At 35.7% G+C, this 26,757-nt stretch overlaps 4 protein-coding genes across 5 annotated transcripts; 2 read left to right on the top strand and 2 right to left on the bottom strand.

Annotated features, from left to right (window-relative positions):
• Positions 1–866: 866 nt before the first annotated feature.
• Positions 867–24,867, top strand: LOC128868277 (putative nuclease HARBI1). 2 transcript variants are annotated; one of them, XM_054110176.1, is made up of 5 exons: positions 867–1,020; positions 1,096–1,170; positions 1,512–1,701; positions 18,552–18,696; positions 18,763–19,238. In XM_054110176.1, exons 1-4 carry the CDS (start codon positions 939–941, stop codon positions 18,574–18,576), a joined length of 372 nt encoding a protein of 123 aa, XP_053966151.1. In that variant the 5' UTR covers positions 867–938; the 3' UTR covers positions 18,577–18,696; positions 18,763–19,238. The 2 variants fall into 2 exon arrangements, with proteins under 2 accessions (XP_053966151.1, XP_053966141.1); XM_054110166.1 differs by lacking the exons at positions 867–1,020; positions 1,096–1,170; positions 1,512–1,701 and adding exons at positions 17,369–17,997; positions 18,053–18,494; positions 23,762–24,867 and having other exon boundaries at positions 18,763–19,084.
• On the bottom strand, positions 9,718–10,436 carry LOC128868290 (uncharacterized). Its single transcript, XM_054110202.1, has 2 exons — positions 10,107–10,436; positions 9,718–10,046 (listed from the first exon to the last, which is right to left on the bottom strand). Exons 1-2 carry the CDS (start codon positions 10,223–10,225, stop codon positions 9,764–9,766), a joined length of 402 nt encoding a protein of 133 aa, XP_053966177.1. The 5' UTR covers positions 10,226–10,436; the 3' UTR covers positions 9,718–9,763.
• On the bottom strand, positions 19,328–20,285 carry LOC128868283 (uncharacterized). The gene is made up of 2 exons (XM_054110190.1): positions 20,082–20,285; positions 19,328–20,020 (listed from the first exon to the last, which is right to left on the bottom strand). The coding sequence occupies exons 1-2, from the start codon at positions 20,283–20,285 to the stop codon at positions 19,328–19,330; spliced, it is 897 nt and encodes a 298-aa protein (XP_053966165.1).
• Positions 24,162–24,716, top strand: LOC128856832 (uncharacterized). The gene has a single exon (XM_054092242.1). The coding sequence runs from the start codon at positions 24,162–24,164 to the stop codon at positions 24,714–24,716; it is 555 nt and encodes a 184-aa protein (XP_053948217.1).
• Positions 24,868–26,757: the final 1,890 nt, after the last annotated feature.

The following is a 26,757-nucleotide window of genomic DNA, read 5'->3' as shown; positions in this document are numbered from 1 at the left end:
TTAAAAAATATTTAGTGCAAGAATGTCATAACAGTGAATAGTTCTTTAACATTGCTTCACTAATACATCTTATTTGTAATAGTGTTTCAAGACAAAATAGTACTGAAATAAAAATTATTATTTTCTGCAAAAACGTCATAACACTCAAAAACACTACAGGAATTCACTCAAATTTTTACATGCACAACGTCATATCTTAAAATAAGGCAATATACACGATAGAGAATGAGATATAAAAGTGAACTTACCTTTTGTTAATATTGTCGCAAAACGAAATATGACACTTTTCTAGAGAACTTCACGATGTTAACCACACAAAAGCCGACGCACAACTGAGATAATACGTTGTTGCAAATACGACGCAATAGGATATGTAATTAGAGCGGAAGGCATCTATCGCGATATTGCGTGAAATGTTAAAACTTCGATTACACTTTGTCAGTTGATCAAACATATTATTTCCGATATATTAGTGATGTTAACTAAAATTTTGCGATTTTTGAGTTATGACGACGTTGCAGCAAATGAGCGATATGTACATTAAGAAAAAAAATATGTGAAAAAAATCAATTTTTTGAAAATTCTAACTATATATAACCCCTTAAAGGTGAACCAACTGTAAATAATTAACCAACTAACAAGAATAATCGCTGACTGCATTGGTATTCGGCAAAATTTGTTTATTAATTTATTAAATTTGTATTGCTACGTCTACATGAAAAACGTAGGTCATTACTCGTGTCCACCAAACCTAACCCGAATGTAGGAAACAAATTTGGTTCGATGTTGCGTTGCAACAAAATGTTGCAATCTGATTGTCCATATATAAAATTAAGTTTTTCTAAAGTTTCTTTACTCTCTCATTGGCAGTGATGTTATTGCTCAAATCGTTTAGTGAATTAAAAATAGAGCCAACTAAACTATAATAAGAAAGATAAATGGCCCGAAGACTGGGTTTGAATCACATAATATCCACAGAGTCGACGAATGGAATGGACGCCAGTGAACTGCCAAACAGCTGTAAATCAAGAAAAATCAATTAAATAAACCTACTGGCTTTTTTACCGAGATTTACAAAAATTTAATATTGAATAGCTCGAATGGACACAGATGTAGGAAGAGAGACAAATTCGGCAACAGAAAATATGTTCAATTCGGATACGTATGTATGTAAGTGTATTTATATGAAATAGAAGATAAAGAAAACAAAAATCCAAGCAGCGGCAAGCGTGATAACGCTTTCTCCAAATAAATTCGTGTACTGATGACTATGCAGTTGCTTATGAGGTTAGCTTGCTTAGTTCACACACACATCCACACACACACATTCAATACAGCGCGTAGAGAACTTTTGTTTACATTCGAGCGTTTGTTTTGTTTTGTTTGTGTTTGTAATGAATGGACGTGTATCATTGTGCACATGTTGAAATATATGTAACTGCTCATCCAAACTTGTCAGCCAGTATAGTTTTCATGTGAATATTCATTTAACTTCATTTGGATTTTTGTAGCCGAAGCGAGTGCAATGGACTGCGCCAGCGTTAATAAAGATAGTAAGGATGAAGTTGAGAGACGGGACGGTACAGAAGATCCGGATGCGCAGGCCTATTTGAATCATTTGCTGCATGATGGTGCGCTGGAAGGTGACAGTGGGGCGCCATTGGAAATGCCGCCATGGTACGATGAGAAATTATTTAGAAAGTGAGTACAAAACAAGTGCTAAAGTAAGGGAAATAAGACTTCTTTACCCAAAAAAGTTAACTACTTCCATTTTCGATGTGCAATGGAATATATTACGAGTATGTAACTGTAATCACAGTAATATATGGGCATACATACCATATATAGGGGTACTCGAACCAATTTCCTTAATTTGGCGGCGGTCTGTTAGTTGACAATTCGGCAAATGTGTTTTGCTGTGAGCGAATTTTGTAACTAATTTTTGTTACTTTGGTAATGTGCAAAAAAAAATCAGAAGCCGAAATACAGCGAGAAAGCAAAAATTATGAATAAATTAATAAACAGCGCTGCAGAGCAAGTTACTTTGATTGAAGATAAATCAGTTTGTATACATCAATTAATTGCATAAAAATCAACTAACGATGCACTTCCGTTGGATTTACAAAAACAAAAATAGATGTACGTAAAACTATCAAGTAACATAGCAACGAGCTCGTTGTTAAGGCTTCTAATGTGGTTTTACAACTAGCAATGCATGTGTGTCAGCTACAGTCTGTCTAATAGAAGCGTATTCGGCAAAATTCATACTTGAAGTTCCGTTATAAAAAAATTTAAATGTTGTGCAATTTGTTAGTTATGTGAGAAATTTAGAAAGCGTACGTTGTTGTTACAAAATGAGTTCCGCGTATAAAAAACGAGTGCAGTGTCCCTACGTACACACCCTAACATTAGGGTCCGGAAATGTCACGCGCATATGAAGCAAAAAATTTGAGTAATCGAAGACGTTCATGAATAAATGGGTGCAACGGTATGCCGAAGTTAAAAACGTTGAAGACTTCCCCCGCACTTAGCAAATCACGAATAAACTGATTAGGTTCTGCATCATTTTCAACTTAGAAAGCGTGGCAGATCACAAAATTAGCAGCCTACTTAAATTATCTAAACTCTGTATTAAAAACAAAATATATGTAATATAAAGTTCTTAACTCTCCATACAAACACTTGGTAGCACTATGGACGAATTTGTGGTATATGTGCGATTTACGGGATCAGCCAAGTCTAACCTAACCTAACCGCGAACGAGCACAAAAGCAAAATACCTCTCCAAAGCAAGTTCAGAAGATCATTGATTTGTTTGCGACAAACCCGAATTATCGTTACGTGAAGCTGAAGCAGTTTTAAGGAAAAGTGGTGTTTATATATCCAAACACACGATTCGAGGCCGTTTATGTGTAGAAGACTTCAAATTCCGGATCACACATGGAAAAAAGATTTGCGTGGGCTAAGAATAATTTAAAATGGAATTAAATGGACGTAATATTCAAGGATGAATATTCCTTTTCGGCGAACAGTTGCATACGCAGCTCCTGGTCTACTGCTGATAATCGACAACTTCCGTGAACTGTTATGGCTCCAGTTAAGATTCATATTTGGGACTGCTTCTCCGAAAAAGCATTTGACCGTTTATTTGTGTTTACTGCCAATTTGAATGCAGTTTTGAAGAATAAAATTTACCAAAAATTATTATTACCGTCGCCAACCGTGGATTTTACAAGCAGACAACGAACACAACAAAAGTCGAAGCTGCAGGTGTGTGGCGTGGAAACAGTGAAATGGAATTGAACAGTACAGTCGCCTGCTGCCAACACTATTGCAAATGTTTGGACAATGCGAAATCCGAAAGGAAAACAAATGTGGGACAAAAATCCACACAATCGTTTTGAATGACCGAAAGTGAAAGTGAGTGGATTAGCTGACATTGTAAAGAAATGAGAAAATTTTGTTCAAAGTGGGTGTCGCGTTTGCTAATTGTTGACCAAAATCAAGAACGTGTTGATGATTTCGAGCAGTGTTTAGCCATGTATCAACATAATAAACCGAAATGTTTGCTTTGATATGTGACAATTGATGAAACATGGATCCACGACGTCACTCCGTAATTAAAACGATGGGCATCCTAGTGGACAGCAACTGGTGAACCTCGTCCAAAGCGTCCGAAAGCACAACAATCGGCTGGACGGTTATAGTCTCGGTATTTTGAGATGTGCGTGGTGTAATATTCATCGACAAAGAAACAAATTTTGTTTCATCAAGACAACGCACAAGTTTCACAAGTCAATCAAAACAATGGCAAAACTACATGAATTGAACTCGAAATTGCTCCACATCCACCGTATTCACCATTTGGCTCCCAGCGACTACTGGCTGTTCGCAGATCTAAAAAATGCTCGCTGGTCAGAAATTTTGCTCCAATGAAGAGGCTATCGCTTAAACTGAGGCCTATTTTGTGCTGAAATGATTGCGTTGTTCTTAATGGAAGTTAATAATTAAGCTATTTTGAACAAAAACGTGTTTTCTCTGTTAGGCCCAGGATTTTTCAGCCCATGTGTTAAATATTATAATGCAGTGTGTTAGAATCGCATTGGTCAAATAGTTACTATGTTATAGGAGTCACGCTTCTATTAGACAGACTGTATGTATGAAGTGCACGTAAAAAGCGATTTCACTTGTCGCGCTTGAATACTTTTGTAAATATAGTTCATTGGACAATGAAGCAGGCCAAAAACACGCAACAAATAATAACAATCGGTTGAAATCCGTTTCGCCACACAATTGGATGATTAAGATTTGCATTTCACGTTTCTCGCCGCCGAGTAAAAAGGGGGCGCGGCAAGGAAATAATTACTATGTATGATGGTTGCCAATTTTCCGATCATGTGTACACTTCGAAATCTCAAAAGAAATGACAAAAATCGTCATCCTCGCCACGCACACGCAACCAAGGCGAATCTATGCAAGGTGATGGCATTCGAGCAACAACAACATTTTTTTAAATTCGAACTGTCAAGGGAAAGAGAATAGAAGAATGGAACGAATGGCAAATACAGTGCACTCGCGATAACTCGAACTAGTTAAAACAGGCGCTGTTCGATTTATCGAATTTGTTCGACTTATCAATTGAGTGTGCTATGTTAAAAAAACAGTCATCGATATCGATTTTTCGATCGATTGTTGAAAATGGAAGCCAGTAGAAAATTTCTGTAGTATAGTTTCGTTATACGAATTACATTTTGGTCCATTGGCTGGATCAATGGTGTCACATTCGGCGGCATAAACATAGTTAAAATTAAACCATCCTCGGACTTTAATTCGATTTCGTTGGGATGTGATGGGGCATTATCAATTAGAAGAAGAGCCTTCTCAGGTAGTCCCCCATCTTTCAAATATTTTCTTACCTAAATATTAAAGTCATTTAACTTGGTTAAAAAAATTGTTTTAATGAATCTGGATTTTACCTGCGGCACGAACGAATTATGAAACCAGTCTTTGAAAATCGCCGAAGTCATCCAGGCTGATTTGGAATTTTTGTACTCCACCGGACAGTTAAAATTTTTGAAAACACGAGGATTTCTTGCTTTGTCAATAACGAGAAGTTTAAGCTTATGGTTGCCGGTAGCGTTAGTGCAAGCCATAAATTGCCTTATCTTTCTTTTTTATAAGACTTATGGTGGACTTGGCTACCCCATATTCCTTCGCTAGAGAAGTAACACTACGTCCACGTTTAATTTTGTTAAGGACTTCAGCCCTCTCTTTTAATGTTAAACACTTCAACCTTTTACGATATATTACTCACGTGCACTGATATACTACAAATGACAAATTTAAAGCAAATTGGTCAATGCAAGATGTTGTTCCCAGAAAACTAACGGGATATTAACGCCGAAATTATTATTACATATGTATCTATGTCCAAATTGTACATGTTTGAAAAGAATGTGTGTACAAATAAATTTGTTTTTTTGTTCGAGTTATAGCGCTTTTTTATTGTTCGAGTTACAAAGAAGTCAATAGGGGAAAAAATGTGTTCGAGTTAGCACGTCGTTCGACTTAGCGGCTATTCGAGTTACCGCGAGTGCACTGTATATAGAATTAGTTGGTTGAGCATTCACAACACAACAACAATTTTCTGTCATTCCGTTTTACTGGCATTTCTAAACCAAAGGCGAGGAAAGAGATATGCCTTGCACGCAACCGATTACAAGAAAAACAAAAAATGTTGAAGTTAGGATGTCAGCACAAAATGTAATGACGAAAAGACCTTCCATTCGCACCATAGTCGTATGCTTCTAGCTCCAACTGCTAGACTGTTCAACGTAGTTCTTCTTTTCCTTTTCATTCTTTTCTCGTGACATTCTAATGTACAAGAGGTTATTATTGGTCTAGTGCCACCACCTTTAATGAATTTGCCTTGATATGTCCCAAACCACGCCAAACACACGTCGATCTGTTTTTCTCAATTTCAACCGATTGCTAAGATTTGTTGCATGTTTGTGGCCCACTTTATAGCGGGCTTTCAAAGTCACAAGTATGATTAAAACTGTGTTGTTTTCAAATGCTAAAGAATTTTGTAAATTCCAAAAAATGTGCGCGTGCACTTTATTATAGTAAAATTCAAAGAGCTATAATTATTATTATATTAATATTATTATGGTAAAATTCAAAGAGCTAGAAAAATGGGGCTTAGGAAAATGAAACAACTATTCAAATATTTTATTTGATTACTTTTATAATTTACAAATAAAAGTTATGCGTGAAAACAATAAGAAGCAACCGTACGTATGAGATAATAAAATAGTATTTAATACGCTAATAAGAGAAGAATGATAACATCACGCGAGTCAGCAATCTGTTGGAAAATATATATATGTATGTCTTACGACTTGTTTATTCACTTGCAGCTCAAATACAATTGAATTTTATATTTGTGGTACAAAGTAATAGAGTTACATAGCTCAAGCGGAAAAACAGAGTTGCATGAATATAAGCGTTGTACGCACGATTCCATTTCAACACAATCGAGTAAGCAAAGTATATCTTAGCCTTAGTCCAAGGTACTGAGAATGAGCGAAACCGGTGTATAATCAAAAAATGTGATGTTTCAATGAAGAAAAACTATATGAAATCGGTTTAAAAGATGAATCCGAAGGTGGAAATGATAGTATTAATAAAGGGCGATCAGATTCTAAGAATTTTTTCCAAGAGTTTTTTTGACAGATCACGCGTTACTACTGTCAAAATAAATACATAATTTTTTTCAATATTCATTAACATTTCATCATGACCTACGTCTCAACTATGTTTACAAAGCATACAATTTTATTACGAAAATCGACGAAAATTGTTCATCGTGCGCTCAGGCCAACTTATGGTGTACAGCGAGGGGGCCCATTTTTGGCTTAATGGCTATGTCAATAAGCAAAATTGCTATATTGAAGAGCCGCCCGAAGCCATTACATCCATTGAAAACAACGAAAACAATCGTTTGGAGCGGCCTATAGACTGGAGGAATCATCGGCCCATATTACTTCAAAGACGAGGCTGGCACTAATGTAACCGTGAATGGCAAATGCTATAGCGCCATGATAAACGATTTTTTGATGTCGGAAATTGAAGCCCGTGATCTCCACAGCACATGGTTCCAACAAGACGACGGATGACACTACTTACCATACAACTCATAAAACAATAGATTCACTACGTCGTCGTTTCGGTGAGCAGTTTATCTCTCGTCTCGGACCAGTGGATGGATCACCAAGATCGTGTGATATCGCACCTTTGGACTTTTATATGTGGAGGTATATAAAGTCTAAATGCTTTGTGGATAAACCAGATTCAATTGAGGCACTGGAAGCCCACATTACTAAATTTATTCAGGAGATATCGACCGAAGTCCTTCAGCCACTCATTCAAAATTGGTGTTTACGGATGGCCGAATTGCAGTTGCGGCCAACATTTGAAAGGGATAACCTTCAAAAAATAAATGTCATGAATGATTCTGCACAAAAATAATAAGGATTGCCCAATCAATTTGAATTTTCGTTATTTTATTTCAGTTTAAAATTCGATACCTCTAAATTGATCACCCTTTACAAGTATTACTCGAAATATGATACGAGCTGCTAAATTTTTATAAAAATTTAAAAATACAAACTAAAAAAATGAAATGGGCTACGAATTTCATTTAATTTAATATATGTATGTCGTTAATGTGTCATGCATTAAAACTGCTCAAGTGAAATACATATATCATATCTTCGAGTTTCTCTATAGCCCTCGCGCGCATTTGTTAGCAGGCGTTTGAGATAAAGTATGTATATAAACTGACAAGTCCCACACTTCGTTGGAAGTTACGTATTGCGAAAACACATCTATTGCGCAGCCAATTAACCCATTGGCATTGACGGTCGCCGTAGCCGAATGGGTTGGTGCGTGATTACCATTCGGAATTCACCGAGAGGTCGTTAGTTCGAATCTCGGTGAAGGCAAAATTAATAAAAACATTTTTCTAATAGCGGTCGCCCCTCGGCAGGCACTGGCAAACCTCCGAGTGTATTTCTGCCATGAAAAAGCTCCTCATAAAAATATCTGCCGTTCGGAGTCGGCTTGAAACTGTAGGTCCCTCCATTTGTGGAACAACATCAAGACGCACACCACAAATAGGAGGAGGAGCTCGGCCAAACACCTAACAGAAGTGTACGCGCCAATTATTTATTTATTTTTATTGACGGCCCAACACCCACAGATAATTCCTTTACGTTATTAAATTTTCAACAATAGTAATAAAAAATATAAGTATCTCTTATATAGAGCTAATAACCTTTAATCAGAGTCATTACATTTCATAGCATTATAAATTTTCATACAGCGTTATGATCTTTAACTTATAGAAATTAAAAAAAAAATGTTTGATATGATTTTGTCGTAGAATGATCGTATATTGTCAGAGTAGGTTATCACTGATCTATGTAAGTATCAACAAACTAGTTACGTATTAAAAAAAAGTAGTTAGCACGAGTTTGCACATTTGATTTAAAACTGAAAGCTTTAAGCATTTATTTGCCTTACTGTAGGCAATAACACTTTTTCTAGAAATATCAAAGGGAATTTTATAGTCAGCTACATATATATATATGTACATACATACTCTATAGCCCTCGCGTGCATTTGTTACACCCCATTTACACACGGAGACATCTGGAATGAAGACACTGGAAATTCTCTTTTCATGTCTCATTCGCGGACACACGGGCAAAATTGTTTTCGGCGACATTTTGACATTTAATACTTTAGCATCGTTTGGTTCGGATGTATTCTAGCACGCGCTTACATGTAAAGCAGAGAGCGTTCGACAACAGTTTCTTAAATATATGAATGAAAAATGCAAACTGGTTAAATAATAAATAATTTGTTGTTTTTTTTATTGAAATATATTTATAAATTCTTATACTTGAATAAAAAAAATTAAATTAAAAATACTTCATATGTAAATAATTAACTTAAAATTAAACTGAGTATCTAGAAATGCAGGGAAAAATTAGAAATCAACATAGACATGTCCCATAACTATTTTAAATTATACTACTTTACTAGCAAAAATAATTGTGCATTTCCCAAGCAGCGTTCGTATGTTTGTCATCGTTGTTATCTTCCGTTTGCTTGAAAACCAACACATAGGCCCCTATTATGAGTTGTATTCGATCTTCGATATTCGCTGGTTGTCGAAGATCGAAAATCGAATGTCAATTTGGTATTATGAGCGGTGCAACCCTATCGAAATTTTCGTTGTTTACCGAATTTAGAGTCGAATGCAATTTTGCTTTCGATCGTGTAGCGTATAGTGGGAAAACTTGTTAAAGTGTAAGTTGTTTGCGATTATTTATGGTTTTATAGTAACCAAATAATAAATATATACTAATTTTGTTAATATTATGCAGGGCGAAAGTCGTGAGTACCAAACAACAATTAGAAAGGCGAATCCACAATTCGCAAAAGGGATTTGCACCAAACTTCAAGCAGCAAAAAAATGGGAGGAATTTACAACGGAGCTGAATTGCTTGGGACCACCAGTGAGAACGGCAGCAAAATGGATTAAGCTTAATAATGGTTTTTTTTTTGTGATGTTTATAGAAATACATTTTCATATTTTTTTCGAATGACGAACAATTGAATAAAGAAAATTTATAACAAAAATAAAACAGAAAGTGTGGTGTAAAGGTTTCTATTTAATACTTTTTAGATTTTTCTATAATCTCAAAATTTCATTTCTTATGTTTTCTAATTCTCCGTTATTTGACTCCACTTCAATATCTTCAGCATCATCGCACACATTGAGTTGAGCAAGTCCTAGCATACCTTCATTACCAACACTCAATTGGTACGATCCCTGAGCACAAACTCGCAGAACTGTGGCTAGCCTTAAAATATTTGGAATCAATTTGGCTCGGGTGCACTGCTGCAACTGGTTTTCTGTACTGGACAGTAGGTTCACAAACGGCTCTTTAGATAATCTAAAGTTCTTTAAAAATCTGTAAGGAAATTTCTGTAATATTAAGTACGTCAACACATTTTGAAAGCTCTAAATTTACTCAGTGGAAGCCATTTCTAGGTGGTAGGATGCGTCCCTCAACTGTTTTCTACTTCTAGCTAGTTCCACTAATCTTTCATCGTCCGATGAATCGTCGAACCCCAACTCCGTTGTACTCATTTTCACAAAAAATACTTTTTTTACCTTTTAAAAATAATGTTAGCAAAGAATTTCAACACAATCGGTTTTTCTTTTATTTTGATTTGCTGTATCACCTGAGAAAAATTATCTATTGTAAATGCGTCGAGCGATCGAAATTCACAATAGTCCTATTCTTCAACGAATGAGCACCATAATACCAAATGAAAATTCGTTCGATCAGCACTTTCGACTACAGTCGAAGATCGAATGTTGCTCATAATAGGGGCCATAACTTAGAACTTTCTTCCACGAAAGAAGAAAACGAATGAAGCAACTGTCAAAAATTGCTTTAAGATTGGAAATACGAATAAGAAGCACAAAGCGTGTCGCCAGTACAGGAGACAAATTCCCTTCTCTCTTCAGCGGCCGTCCTTCACCCCCGAACAAAATGTTTCCCTTCCAGAGGAGACATCGTGTAAATGGGCACTTAGCAGGCGTTTGAGATAAAGTATGTACATATATAAACTGACAAGTCACACACTTCGTTGGAAGTTACGTATTGCGAAAACACATCTATTGCGCAGCCAATTAACCCATTGGCATTGACGGCCCAACACCCACAGATAATTCCTTTACGTTATTAAATTTTCAACAATAGTAATAAAAAATCTAAGTATCTCTTATATAGAGCTAATAACCTTTAATCAGAGTCATTAAATTTCATAGCATTATAAATTTTCATATAGCGTTATGATCTTTAACTTATAGAAATTAAAATAAAATGTTTGATATGATTTTGTCGTAGAATGATCGTATACTGTCAGAGTAGGTTATCACTGATCTATGTAAGTATCAACAAACTAGTTACGTATTAAAAAAAAGTAGTTAGCACGAGTTTGCACATTTGATTTAAAACTGAAAGCTTTAAGCATTTATTTGCCTTACTGCAGGCAATAACACTTTTTCTAGAAATATCAAAGGGAATTTTATAGTCAGCTACATATATATATATGTCCATACATACTCTATAGCCCTCGCGTGCATTTGTTAGCAGGCGTTTGAGATAAAGTATATAAACTGACAAGTCCCACACTTCGTTGGAAGTTACGTATTGCGAAAACACATCTATTGCGCAGCCAATTAACCCATTGGCATTGACGGCCCAACACCCACAGATAATTCCTTTACGTTATTAAATTTTCAACAATAGTAATAAAAAATCTAAGTATCTCTTATATAGAGCTAATAACCTTTAATCAGAGTCATTAAATTTCATAGCATTATAAATTTTCATACAGCGTTATGATCTTTAACTTATAGAAATTAAAAAAAAAAATGTTTGATATGATTTTGTCGTAGAATGATCGTATATTGTCAGAGTAGGTTATCACTGATCTATGTAAGTATCAACAAACTAGTTACGTATTAAAAAAAGTAGTTAGCACGAGTTTGCACATTTGATTTAAAACTGAAAGCTTTAAGCATTTATTTGCCTTACTGTAGGCAATAACACTTTTTCTAGAAATATCAAAGGGAATTTTATAGTCAGCTACATATATATATATGTACATACATACTTGTATATATTTTAGCTCAAAAGGCGACTGGATGGACAAATTACTACACCGGTTGGAAGCACCAATACATTCTTGAACTAATTGGCTAACAGAAATTTCCACGTCATTTACATATCAAAGGTTAAATTTTTCTATTTCTTAGCAAACTTTAAACGTTCCTTTCGATACCTTTCGCTATTTTTTTATTGTTCAATAATCTTTTAACTGATGTTAACTCTGCATTGGAACCGTAACCGAACCAAGGCTCAAGCAGCTGGGCTAAACTGATACCACTAACATACAATAGACACTGGTTTCATGCAACAACTGTGGGTTTCGTGGTCTGGGCTGTTAGGTATTGTAGCGTAGTTGCTTCAACAATCACTTGCATTAACTCGCCCGCCTCAACCCCACATCTACACCTTCTACTAAATGTGTCTTAACATCTGTCATATTCGTCCGATTTTCTCATGTGGGCTCCTTGCTGTCTTATCATTTTATTTTGAAAATGACGTCAAGCAAATCGGATACCTGAATTCGCGCAAGCAAATGGCGCGGTAAAATGAAAATTGAGTTGTCAGACAACGAAATGACATGACTGATGTTAAGCCAGTGGTCGCGAAAATTACAGCCAGACAGTGAAATTCGCGGTCTCCACCTAACAATGTTTCTGCTTTTACAGAGGTTTTTTAACATAAGGCGCATTTAGCCACTTCTCTACCCGATATATCTGCGCTCTGCTCACTTGACTTGGGATTCACCACTTCTCTGCTTGCTATTTTTGGTCTCTGCTCACTTGTGGAAAAATTTGCATGTAAAAGCAAATACAAAGTTATCGAGAAGTCGCCGCTAGCGAGTAGTGTTGTACCTCATACAACAAGTAAAACTCACAATTTTCAATGCTGCCAACTCCATTTCAAAAGAGTTTCATTAGACCGCGAATTCTCTTTTGGTATTGCCCGTCGTGTTCATCCTCTTTGGCTTAGTTATTAGTCTAAAGTCAACAACTACATTGGGAACGAAAAGAACACAAAAAGGTGTTGACAGAGCGCGAGCATCAAACGCGGTCTTACTAATCCTTATTAAGTGCTCCCAAGCAAAAGTTATTTTTTGGTAGCTTTTTCTAGTGCCACCAATATTTGTTTATTGCTGATGATGCTGCTTCATCTATGCGCCACTTGCTAACACTAGGCGAATCGAAGAAGGTGCAGATGTGGGTTGTATGCGTTAGAATTAGAGAACGACTGAACAGCGATTTTTAAGACCAAACCGAACATTTTCGAGAACCCAAGTAACAAAAATACAGTAACTTTATTAATAAAAAAGTAGACAAATAAGTTTCGATCACATAAATTTCAGTCCATACCAGAGACTGGCTTCGAATAGTCTCGAGCCGTCTCGAGCATCATACCCTAAATTTGGTACAAGTAAACACAACTGTCGCCAGCTAAGCGGGCATGTAGAGTATAAGCATTCTATTTTTCAGTTTGTGTAGTTGGCATGATTGCTGATTTGTGTTTTTGTGTATGCATCATGGCGAATGCTCGTGAAGTTTAGTATGTTATACATGCATTGATTATGAGCGGAGCACACAATCTCGAGTGCTACTCGCGTACTTCTATTTTCTTCTATATATATGCATATACATAAAAGCCAAGAATGATATAAACAAGATTGCGCCCATCAGAGCGTACGTGTCGTCACGTTTGCTGAGTTGTGCAGTATTGCCAACCATTTGCTCTTCGCAATAAATTTAGTGCTTTTTTATACCGAAAATGCGAAAATTTTGAAGTTTCGTGTTTGTTTCTTTTTGCGTTTAATTTAAAGCTACCGAATGCTTCAATGCTATCACTAGTAAAATGCTTCATACATATAAAGCTCGTTTTTCGATTGAAGGCATTTCCTCGCCGGCAGAAATGCATCCACTGTTTGCAGAGCGCCTCATCCTTTGGAAATATAATATAAAAAAGCTTATATCACACGCTTTATTGAGGTTCTTACTAGCACAATTTTTCACTGCACATTTCATGTTTTCTTATTTTTCACTTATACGAGTACACTTTCACGAAATATCTTATTTTTGCGTAAATATTCACTAAAACGTTTGTTACCGTTTGTTCTTATTAACGCACATTTCAAATAAGAAACGAATATTCATAAACATCAACAATAACCGCAATCATGGGCAATGTGACCAGATCTCTGAGAAGATTTTAGTGCTAATGAAAATTTTTTTACTCTTATAAAATTTGATAATTTGAAAGTGCAAATTTAATTTTTGGCTCCATTTAAGGTTATGCAAAAATATTATTTGCCCCGCTCCCAACTCTTCTTAAGATTGAAAACCTTTTTACACATTTTAAAAAGCCTTTGAATTTATTGAATGCGAATTAAAACCTTAGAGGTGTAATTGTTTCTTCCGGTCATAAATCTTTAGTGAGACATAGGACATTAAGAGTTGTATTCATTGTAAAAATAAGCCACAAACTACCAGAAAATACTAAAGAAACCATACTGACATTTTTACAAAAAGAGTACCTTATCTAGTTACATAACTTCAAATATAGCAAAAAAGCCGTTCCCTTAACAAAAGAGTCTCGTTTAAGAAAAACCTCATAAATTAAATTGTACATAAGCATGACATATTTATTTAAAAAAACCCACATTTTAAAGACAATTTGTCACGCATACAAAGTTCTTTAAGTGATTCAATAAAAATTTGTTGGGTTATTTTCTTTGAATGGGCATTTTAATGCGTTTTTATATCCAAAGCTAGGCAACACTGCAGTAGCGAGAGAGAGATTTGACTGCCGAAAGCAGAAGAACACCAACAACACCTGCACTCGCGGGCAATGCCACCAGATGTTAAAAAAAAGTAAAGCTAAATAAAACTGAGTGAATTATTTAAATAATTATTAAAAAATGCATATTTTACAAAATTATAAACATGACATTTTAATTAGAACAACTAGAAAAATGTCATGAAGAAAGAACTAAAACTCCGAGACACAAAATAATAAAAATAACAAAAAAAAAATCATAAATCAAGTTACGAAAATGGTAATCTGGCCATACTGGAGCTAAAATCACGTAACTAGTTGTCAAATTCGCTGAGCGCAAAGTAACGGGACCACGATGGGCGCCATCTCATTATTCTTTGCATCATGCATAAAAGCGGTTTAGATGAGTGTAAATAAAGAAAAAGGACAAAGTTGCCCAGATGGTAATTATCACAAACAATTTGATTAGAAACAAATTCCATTGTATCTGCTATCTCCATATGTACATATGTATGTACGTAAGTTTATAATACACAGCAAAAGAAGAAGTTGTTCAACTAGTGCATGCAAGGACAAACAATACTCGCAGATCGCGAGTGGCTCGCGCCTTGGCTGTGGTGACGCGAGCCTGTGTGATACATACAACATTTCTATACTCGTTCATGCTATCAACACTGTGGTAGAAGACACGAGCATCAATTTGTTACCGCAACCGTCGTGCACAAACAGCTAACGGCTCATTATTTGCTAGTGAACATAAACGCCTCAATAAGTCGAACTTCGATATCTCGAATATTTGATATCTCGAATCAAATTGCTTGCCAATGGCGTTTAGAGTGAGAATCGTGTGTAATTTTTACTTGATAACTCGAACTTCTATTACTTGAATATCTTGATAACTCGAAGAGAATATTTGGCGCCAGCTTTGATAAGTCGAATTTCCGGGGGAATCCCCTTATTACGTGTTGGTTATTTTATAGCAAACAGATGTCAGCAGTTGGGTCGCTGCACTGTTTAAGTCCACAGGTATTTTATTAGTAGTTCTTACGCGAAAATAAACTCTGTTGGCATGTGAAAAAAAGATGTAGCTGTAAAGTATGCTATTCCAGCAAATACAGTGTCAACTATTTTAAAAAATAAACAAACGGTTATTACTGCAATCGAAAGTGGTGGTGCAAGTGGGAGTTCAAAGAGACTAAAAAAGCCAACATACGTAAATGTGGACAAAGCAGTTTTAGAATGGTTTAAATCGGCAAGAACACGGAATTTGCCTATATCCGGAGGATTACTTAAAGAAAAAGCATTGGAGTTTAGTCAAAAATTAGAACAACCGAATCCCAAGGCAAGCACTGCTTGGCTCGATAACTGGAAACGAAGGTATGTACATTCATAAAATAAATGTTCAAGCTGGCACCTAAAGTTATTTTTTTTTCTAAGATCTGGTTTATGTCATAAAAAGGCGTGTGGTGAGAGTAATGATGTAAGCGGAGAAGACTGTATGAAATGGCAACGTGATGTTTTACCTCATTTATTAGAAGGTTATCAAGCACGGGACGTATTCAATGCAGACGAGACGAGCTTATTCTTTAAATGTCTTCCAGATAACACCTTAACTTTTAAAAACCAGAAATGCCATGGAGGATAGCACAGTAAACAGAGAGTTACGTTGATGATTGCCGCAAACATGGATGGATCAGAAAAATTGAAATTACTCTTGATAGGTAAAAGTAATCAACCCCGCTGTTTTAGAGGTGTTAAATGGTTACCTCTCGACTGTAAAGCAAATTCAAAGGCGTGGATGACGGGAGCCTTTTTTGAAGAATGGCTTCTTAACTTAGACAAACAATTTGGAAAAGCCGGAAGAAATATTCTACTTTTTATTGACAACTGCCCAGCCCATCCTAAAGACATCCAACAGAGATTAAAGTTTATCAAACTTGCATTTTTTTCCCCGAATATGACATCAAAATTACAACCACTCGATCTAGGTGTCATACAAAATTTAAAATGTCATTATCGTCGCAGAATTTTAAAAAATACTATAAAATGCTTTGAAGTAAAAAAAAATCTTAACATTACATTAATGGACTGTGCTGATGAAATAACTAATGCATGGAATATCGATGTTAAGCCTGAAACCATCTCTAACCGTTTTAGAAAAGCCGGCTTCGGTCAATATTCTGAATGGGAGGAAGAAGATGACATTCCTTTGGTTTTCATAAGCGAAAGAAAGGAGTAAGGAAGAAATTCAACTGCAGAATGAAAGGTACAGAAAGTGTCACCTTTAATGATTTTATGCATGTGGATGACGATATTGTTACTTCAGAGTTTCCCACAGATGAATATATTGTGGAGCTATTGGGATCTAAATCCAAATTTGAGCATGATAGCGAAAGTGATATAGAAGATGATTTGCAAGATGATATGCTGCAACCAGCTAGTTGCAAATTCGGTCATATTTAAAAACCAATGAACATACAACCGTTTCTCTGTATAATGGTTTAAATAATATTGAAGCTTTTTTTGAAGATCATAATAAAAAATCTTCTCGTCAATCCCAAATAACTGACTTGTTTACTTTAAACGAATGAAAGCTATACATCTATTCATACAATGTTCTTAATTATGTATATATAATTTTAAAATATACACATACAATATTATATAGCAACTATACATAATTTGAAGCATGTACTGTTTTATCAATAAAATTGTTTGCTAACCCTTGAGTTTTATGGATTGTTTTATTTTTCCATCAGGTTTTATTTTGTTTATGGATTTTTATGTATGTATGTACATATGTATATTATATTTGATAACTCGAATTCTTGATAGCTCGACTTTTTTTTGTGGCATGTCATAGTTCGAGTTATCGAAGTTCGACTGTATATAGATTTATAAAAATTCTGGCATCTACGCTCATGTAAAACAAAATTGAAGATTTTTAAAACGCAATGCACCGATCAACGTTTCCAACAAGTTTAAATTGTTCTTTTTTAACTTTTTATGTGGAAGAAAATTCTTTTTCATATGTATGTATGTGTATTTGAATTAAAGAGCAGATAGAAGGGCTTGTGTAATTCATAATCGAATTTAATTGATTAAGTGGTGAGCTCAACCTAAATTCACTTGATATGAAATGTCATCACTACTTTGGTTATGAATAAAATTCAGTTATTCATGCCTATTATGATAAACGTCGGATGATATGCGGCGGGAGTTAACTCGATCCGCACTCGATTCACTTTTTCACAAAAATGGTATTATTGTTACCGACGGATGCACTGCATTACAATCCGTGAACTGTGTTATCAGCATAATCAGCTGTGCAAAAGGCCAATAAATATTTGTTAAATAAAATGGATTCAATAGCTTTTTTTTTGGATTTTAATGAAAGTACAAACAATGATGCAAGACGAACCCGGAAAAAAGTAAGGGATAATGCTGTTGACGTGTTCCAGTTGCCGGATGATGTGTAAGTTCACTTTTTAAGGACAATTGACGAAAATTTATGTGAACTCCTCTTGTAGATTTGTTAAGCAATTCCGTCTTAATAAGATAGCTTTCCAATATGTTCTTAACATATTAAAGAGGGAAATGCTTCCTGTTATTAAAACATGGTCGATATCGCCAGAGCTCAAACTAGAAGCCTGTCTAAGATTTTTTGCTGAAGGGGGTTATCAAAATGGTACTGGGCAGGATTTTAATATTGGCATGGCGCAGTCCACAGTGTCCATAGTACTGTCAGAAGTTTTAAATATTTTAGAGGCAACACTATGCCCCAGATGGATAAGTTTGGCAATGACCGAGACTGAAGAGCTTGAAGCCAAAAGATATTTTTTTGGAAAAACAAGAATTCCCGGCATAGTTATGTGCGTAGATGGCACCCACATAAAGATTTTGAAACCTGCTGGAGACAATTCGCACCTTTATTATAATAGGAAAGGATATTACAGTATTAATGCAATGATAGTAAGTTAATTTCTGAAATTTTAATTGACTAATAAAATGATTTTTTTCTATCTTAAGATATGTGACCATAAGCAGCGAATAAGGTATGTGAACAGTAGGTACGCAGGTGCAAGTCACGATTCCTTTATTTGGGAAAATAGTGAGGCTTCAAGACATTTCCAAACCATGTATGAAAATGGACACAGAAGCACTAGATTGTTGGGTACATATATGACAAAAACGAAACAGTTAACAATACATAAGTAATTTTGATTTAAATGTTCCCTAGGTGACTCTGGATACCCACTTTTACCCTGGCTGATAACGCCCTTCCGAAATGTCGGAGCGAATACACCCCAAAGCCGTTTCAATAAAAGCCATAGCTCGGGTCGCAATATTGTTGAACGCACAATAGGTGTCTGGAAGAATTGGTGTCGATGCTTGCTCTCAGCTCGCCAACTTCATTATTCTCCGGAAAAAGTGGCTCAAATTGTTAATGTTGCGGCGGCACTTCACAACATTCGGATCCATTATAATATTTCAGACGAATATTTAGAAGGGGTTTTTGAAAGTGAAGAGTATGAAAATGGCGAGCCTGTACAACATCAAAGGTATACCAATGAAGCAAACCAAATCCGGAATGAAATGCTACACAGCTTTTTATAAAGAAACATTTTTTTGTTTTCATTTAACGTACATAAATATATGTATGTTTGTATATATTTCTTAAGAACAAAATAAAAACAGCCTTCTTGGCAAATGTTGCACATTAAAACTTAAACTTAAAATATAAAAGCCTTCTTGGCAAATGTTGCACTTTAAAACTTAAGCTAAACAAAATTTCTAATTCACAGTCATTTTTTAGGTCTCAATTGCTTGTTAACTTCTCCTAATTCAATGCTTAAAAGTTCTTGTTTCACCCTTAATTTTTCAATAGCATTTGTCTCCATAGCCATATTATGTCTTTTTGTCTCCTCAAGAAAAGCTTGGAGAATTTCATTGTTTTTCTTCTGGTGATCACCCAGACGGTCAACCGACCTAGTCAGATCTTTCAGTTCCTTTTTTACATTTTTAAAATGTAGTTCCTGTGCACCAACACCTTCCGAAACTTTTGAATATAACCTCTCCTGCACACCGATTTGCTTGTCTAACAAGTCAAACTGCTCTGGTCTCTTTTTTTTTCGGAGTTCATTTCGAATGTTTTGGTTATTTTCCACATCTTCATTTTCCAACAACTCTATGCAGATGGCGTCTCTCGAAGTATATGAATTTGTACGAGCTCTCTTCGATGTAGATGGAGTAATGTCTTCAACCACCTGCTCTGAATTTAGTGGAGTGGCATGCTCAATAATTCTCCTCTGAGGCACTCCAAACTCTTTTGAATTTTTAATGCCCCCAACACAGGCGTTTAGGCCCACTAGAGCAGCAACATCTTCTTCTAGCGACGATAAAGGTAGTTCCCTATTTTCGCCTCCACCAGTTGCTTGTAATTCCCTTTTATTGTGCGCCAACTTTTTCTTTACTGCTGATTTAAAATCTGACCAAACCTTTAATTAAAACGGAAATAAGTACTTATATTCTCAATGAACTTTTGAATTATCAACAAACCTTTTTCCATTCTGAAATACTCTTCGATGGAGGCCCTAATGAATTCAGTTCCTCACGCACACTCTCCCAAAATTGCTCTACCTCGTTAGGAGCACTTCTGGTAAAATTTTTTGCAATATCAGGATGCTCCTTCATACGAGATATTAAACCTTTAAATTGCTCTCTGGTGGTTGTGCGTTTCCTAAAAAATATTAATTTTGCCATTTGTATAAATTTTGCCAATATATATAATCCGAAAAAAACAAATAAAAATGTTTTTCCTTACATTTTATTGCTCTCCATCTTTGTTATAATAATATCCGCAACACAATGACCTGCGGATGAGAAACGAGTAAATTTGTTTGAAACGCGTATTGAGTGCGTTGTTGGTAATGCCATTTTTTTAATCGATCCGTAAACCACATTATCGATCCGCATACTGCTTTATCCGACGTTTATTATGATACCGAATACTGTCGGATCGAGTATAACTCCCTCCGCAACCATCCGTCGGATACCATAATAGGGGTGATTAAAACATAGTGAATTGAATTGTTGGCGTATGCCGATGATATTAACATCATCGGTCTTAACAACCGCGCTTTTAGTTCTGCTTCCTCGAAGCTGGATAAAGAGGCAAAGCGAATGGGTCTGGTGGTGAACGAGGACAAAACGAAGTACCTCCTGTCTTCAAACAAACAGTCGGCGCACTCGCGTATCGGCACCCACGTCACTGTTGGCAGTTGTAATTTCGAGGTTGTAAAAGACTTCATTTATTTAGGAACCAACATTAACACCTATAATAATGTCAGCCTTGAAATCAAACGTATAATCTCTCTTGCCAGCAAGTGCTACTTTGGACTAAGTAGGCAAATGAGCAGTAAAGTTCTCTCTCTTGTAGAGTTCCACTCTACAAGGCTCTCATCATGCCCGTCCTAACGTATGGCGCAAAAGCTTGGACGATGACAACATCCGATGAAGCGACGCTTGGAGTGTTTGAGAGAAAGATTCTGCGTAAGATTTTTGGACCTTTGCAAGTTGGCAACGGAGAAGCCCCAGTGCAACATTCTTAATAGAATAAAGGAAAATAGAAATAGAATAAGGAAAAGAAAAATTATTCAATTAGAATGCAGTGCGATTACTTTATATTATGAATATGCAAAGCCACACATCATAAATTTTGTGAAGCTCGTAAATTTGATTGATTTCGTTTTTATGAGTTAAAATAGCCGATTGCTTGTGCGTGACTGCTTGTGAGTGGTATCCATTTTTTTTTTTTCTTAAAAGGTTCGCCCACTTGTCAGACTTTGACCAGCCACCAAATGCATTTCTGCAATGGAAAATTCTCATAAAAACCGTTTGCCATATAGGAGAGGTGTAGGTCAACGCATTTAGTGAGAGAAGAACAAAAGGCACACTCCATTGGAGGGAAGCTCAGCCAAACACATAACAAAAGCTGTAGTGAAAATTATAAAGGGTGGTTAAATTTCAAGGGCCGATGTTGAATGTGAACAACACGTAAACGTCAATAACACCGTTAGACTTCTTTCTTTGGGGTTATTTGAAAGAAAAGGGGTACGTCGATAAGCCAGCAACAATTCAAAAGCTAAAGGATGAGATAATTCGGCACATTAACGACATAGAACCTCAATTATGCCTCAGCGTCATCGAAAATGTGAACCATCGGATGGAGGTGTGCCGCCGAGGCTGCGGCGGCCATACGTAATTGAGCTATACCAATATTATCATAAAAAGAGAGAAATGACAATAATTTTCTAAAAAAAATGTATTTTAATAAACACCGGCTCTTAAAACTTAACCACCCTTTATAAGTACAGACATACTGTGGGCGTCTATTATTTATCTATTTTGTAATTTCAATTATTGTTTTATAAAATTATAGTTCATACCGCAACAAAAACCATATAAAAAGCAAAGTTGCGAACTTTGTATAAAATTTGTGAAAATTTGGCAAATCTTTATCAAAATTTCAAACTTTTTACTTAGAATTTTTAGAAAAATTTCGTATAAGCGTTTTCTATATCACTGAATTCTGGTATTAGTGGTTAAAAACTGCGCTAATTTTTGACATATTTTCTGCTGACGGTGTTGGGTGTTTTCTTTCAAGCAGACAAGAATTTTCAAAACTAAGTTTGGTTTTTTCACAACTTGAAAAATGACGAAATTCCTTAATCTATAAAATTTTTCCTTATTTTATTCTGAGTACAAAGTTCGAAACTTTGCTTTATATGGTTTTTGCTGTACTATGATCTATATTTTTATAAAAAAGAAACAATTGGAATGGTTTATGCAATCCCCTTCTTCTTCTTCTTCTTGATTGGTGCGATAACCACTTATACGATTTTGGCCGAGTTTAACATAGCGCCCCAGTCGTATCCTTTTCGTGCTAACCGGCGCTAGTTGGACACACTAAGGGAAGCCAAGTCCTTCTCCATCGAATCTTTCCAACGCAGGGAAAGGCTTCCTCTTTCTCTACTACCACCAGTTGGTACCGCATTGAATACTTTTAGAGCCGGAGCGTTTGCATCCATGCGGACGATATTACCTAGCCAACGGAGCCGCTGCGCTATGTCTATGTCGCCGTAAAGCTCATACAGCCCATGATTCCATCGAATGCGATACTAGCCATCGCTAACGTGCAAAGGTCCAAAAATCGTCCAAAGAATATTTCTCTCAAACACTCTAAGGGTGTGATATTGTCATCGTCCAAGCTTCTGCGTCATATACGTCCTCACATGATGTAGAATGGGATCCTGCAATAAGCTCCTCAATTGAATATAATATTTTTTCCGCCAGCAATTTTTTCAAATTGGGGAAAAAATAGTTGTCCGAGAGATCCGAGGGAGCCTAGTCTGGAGAATGAGGGGGATGTGAAACAAGTTAGAATCGTATTTCCATTAAAGGAAAAGCACATTTTTCTCATGGGAATTCAATGGTAATTTTCAAAGAGTTGGAGGTACGAGAAAATTTAAATAAAAATAAATAAAAAATAGGTGTCTAATTTTTTGGTCATAGAACAAGTTTAGTGGGATCCAAAAGCACAAAACAATAAATATTTCGGTCATCCTAATATTGACAAAGATTGACTCTTTGGTGCGATTTATAGCATTTCGGCATCATCAGTCCTTATTTCGAAGTGGGGAAGAAGACACCATTTCCATAAATAATTTTTATTAAAGAGCGACGTGAATCGGCTTTCTGCAGACAGAGGTCGACAACATCGATATATCCATGCTGTAATTCAACAAGGCGGCGCTACATGCCATATAACCGACACAACACTTAAAGTTGTAAAGCAGAAATTTGATTTAATTTTGTTTAAATAATAAAATAAAAAGTACTAACTATTAACATGTTACCGTTATAAATAGATGAAATTGGTGCAAACCTTGGAATGTTGCGATGCCAAATCAGGCAATGCGGAGTTGCGATTTTTGGTCAAACAAAAAATCCTTGACAAATGTACTTCACTATTTCGTTTAGTGTATTTCAACATTCAATATTTTATTTTACTTTTGTCTACAGCTAGACAGTTATGTGACCGTCAGTTCTTTCATACATATCTACATACATATGTACTTTTTATGAGAAAAAATCTGATGCACACTTCATTTCCTACAGTTTTTTATCAATTGCCACGAAAATTGCTAAAAAAATTTTAAATTTTCCTTCCATTTCAGAGGTCAAGTTTACATGAATACATATCGCTTCATCATGACCGCGGGCATGCTATACGGACTAGTCGCCGTCCTTGCGATTCCTTCCATACTTCGTGTGCTTATTTGTACGCGTCAATCATCCACCTGTGCCACAGCTTTTCGCCGCTATACTCGTACAATTCTGCACACCAACGCATGGTATGATTTTTCACCATCCAAAGCCAACTCGAAATTTTGAACCAGCTTACGTGCGGTACGCAAAGCGCATTCAAAATCTAGTAGGGCATGTGACAAACTAGGCGCAGGACTAATCACGCAAAAAGATCTCGCTTTAACGCAATTTGGTTTTATTGGATATGCGACGCTAGGTGCGCCACGCGTGCAACTATACGATGACGAGTTCTTGGAGAGTACGGTGCATATGTGGCGAGTGCTGGGCTACTTGATCGGCATTAAGGATGAATATAACATTTGTGGGCGCAATTGGTCTGAAACCAAGCCACGTCTGGAAATTGTGATGCGACGTGTATATGAACCGGCTTTAGAGAATACGAGTGCTGATTTCGAGCAGATGGCAAAGGTGTTTGTCGATGGATTGTGGCCAATAAATACGGCGCTCACCGTGGGGTCGGTGTTATTTTTTACAAAGCGATTGACTTATGTGAAAGGATACGAATACTATGAGTTCGATCATCGTCCCGGTGTCACAATCGATCCGAAACAGAAACTTTACTACTATGATTTGGGTTGGTATGATCGTTTTCTCGTTTCGTACGGCCTCTTTCTGGTGACATATCTATACAAGTTCAGCATTGTGCGTTGGTATCTCAACTTCCGCGTCCGGTTGAACAACTTGATTTCATATTACTTGCCATACGTTGCATTCTGGAAATTTGGTATTAAATGTTCATATGTGCGCATCTTCACCAACGATGGCAATGAGAAGGACTTCGAGTTCCACTTGAAGGCAGAGTGAAATACTTTGCGAAAAATTACATGTAATAAAGTTATTTAAAATAGAAAAGCTTTGTATACCTATTGTATACTCGTGCATATGACGAGTCATAAATGAGTCCTGAACAAAATTGTTAATAAAAACTAATTTAGTTTTGAATAACTTACAATTCCGCAGCAAAAAAGTGTTTTCAGCAATAAAAGGTATGGGTGGTGCAAAATATTTTTTTTGTTTGCATTAAAGTAAATTGGCTCCCTCTAATTGAAGATATACATTTATTTATTTTTTAAGCCAAATGAACCAATTTCTTACCAACTGTAGAACAAATTTAATACCAAACAATAACTGGAAAAATTTTAAAATAACTACATAATAGACTACGGACAGCTCCACAAGGCAGGGAAGAGTCCAAATCAGGAACCTCATTTAACTCAGATATGACTGTAGTTAAAGGAGTAAACTTGGCTTAATTGTACTTTGGAATTACAACATAAAATATTCAGACCCGATGCTGATGACAATTTGAAACATTAACAGTTAATCTTTCTAAAGGGTTAGGTCAGTTAACTAAATTATTCTGAAGACAAACTATAAAATTGCAGCAAACAAAGGTAAGTCTACTATGTAGAATTTTTTAAATTTATTAGCTAAAAGTGCGATTTATAAGACGGTAAAGGTTTTCTAAAGTTCAACAAACGTCTAATGTGAAATATCCTTGTGTGGATGCATATATTTTTTTTTAATTATGTACATGTAACAGGTGGCGCAAAATTAATCAATTATGGAAAGATTTATAATATTTGCAAATATCGTCCTACGGCAATCATATTTGACACTTGTGAGCTAGACAGCTGCAGCATGCAAACAGACAAGCATTGGAGCTCGTAAGGGTCAAAATAAAGATTTAGGTCATTCAAAATAATTTTTTTTTTAGTAAAAAGTTGAATGGTTAATTTTGCGCCACCCGTTATATGTATGTATACATGTAATTGGCGCGTACATCCTTTGATGGTTGTTTGGCCGAACTCCTCTCCAATTTGTAGTATGCGTTTTGATATTTTTCCACTAAAAAAAGGCCTTGAGTTGTAGGTCGCCTCCGAACGGCGGATGTTTTTTTTTGTTTTTATGTCAGAAATATACTCAGAGGTTTACCATTGCCCCCCCGAGTAGCGACCGCTATTACAAAAACCTATTGTATCATTTGGAGTTTAATGCCCGGGCGCTACGGAATGGGAATCACACTCCAACAAGTTTGGCTACGACGGCCGACCTATGTATGATTTATATTCTTATATAAATTATATATTCATATTAAAGATATACGGCTGTGTTCGTAAATGCAACATGACGCGCAAACTACAATTGCATAACAAACAGATCGTTCAGAAATGCCAATATGGCAGCACTGCAATGATCAAGCGTTCAAAAAGACAACAATTCTATCAGTTGTCACTCATAATTTCTATCAAAAAATTGTTTACTGCATATAACTACGATGTCTGATGAAAAGTAAGTGCAAAACTGTTTTATTTTAATTTTTGTATTGAAATTTAGTTAAATTATGTTAATAATAATTTTATAAATTATTATTTTTAAATTTTTAGTGAAAATCTCAGTAATGCGGAAACACTGTTATTGCTGAGAGTATGGTTGAATATGGAGGACGAGTTTAAATCGGGTAGTTACCCAGTGTGGAGTCAAAGCCTTTTCCAAAGCCTAATTAAAGTGAAACTATAAATTATTAATTTTCATAAAACTTATAAAACCTTACTTTAAAAGTGTCCCAATTCATTCGGAAATGGGTATAGAAAATGTCTTCGGGAAACGACTTTATTGTTTTAATAAACGATTTGTTTTTAGGTATTTTTCTTTTTAAAGACAAACATTTGTACCTAAACATTTTTCTCTTTGACTTCAATAGCCTTCTTTTTCTTAAATTTAAAGAAAATCTACCTTTTCTTTGCTCACAAATTTCGTCTAGTGTTATTGTAGATTCAGCACAATTTCCATTTTAGTATTATACGCGTTCAAAAATGCAAACAAACGTATTTGCAAATTGTCA

Source organism: Anastrepha ludens, chromosome 2, assembly GCF_028408465.1.
Source record: "Anastrepha ludens isolate Willacy chromosome 2, idAnaLude1.1, whole genome shotgun sequence".
Classification (NCBI taxonomy): Eukaryota; Metazoa; Arthropoda; class Insecta; order Diptera; family Tephritidae; genus Anastrepha; species Anastrepha ludens.
The sequence above is the reverse complement of the archived record's forward strand: the minus strand, read 5'-3'. Positions and strand labels throughout refer to the sequence as shown.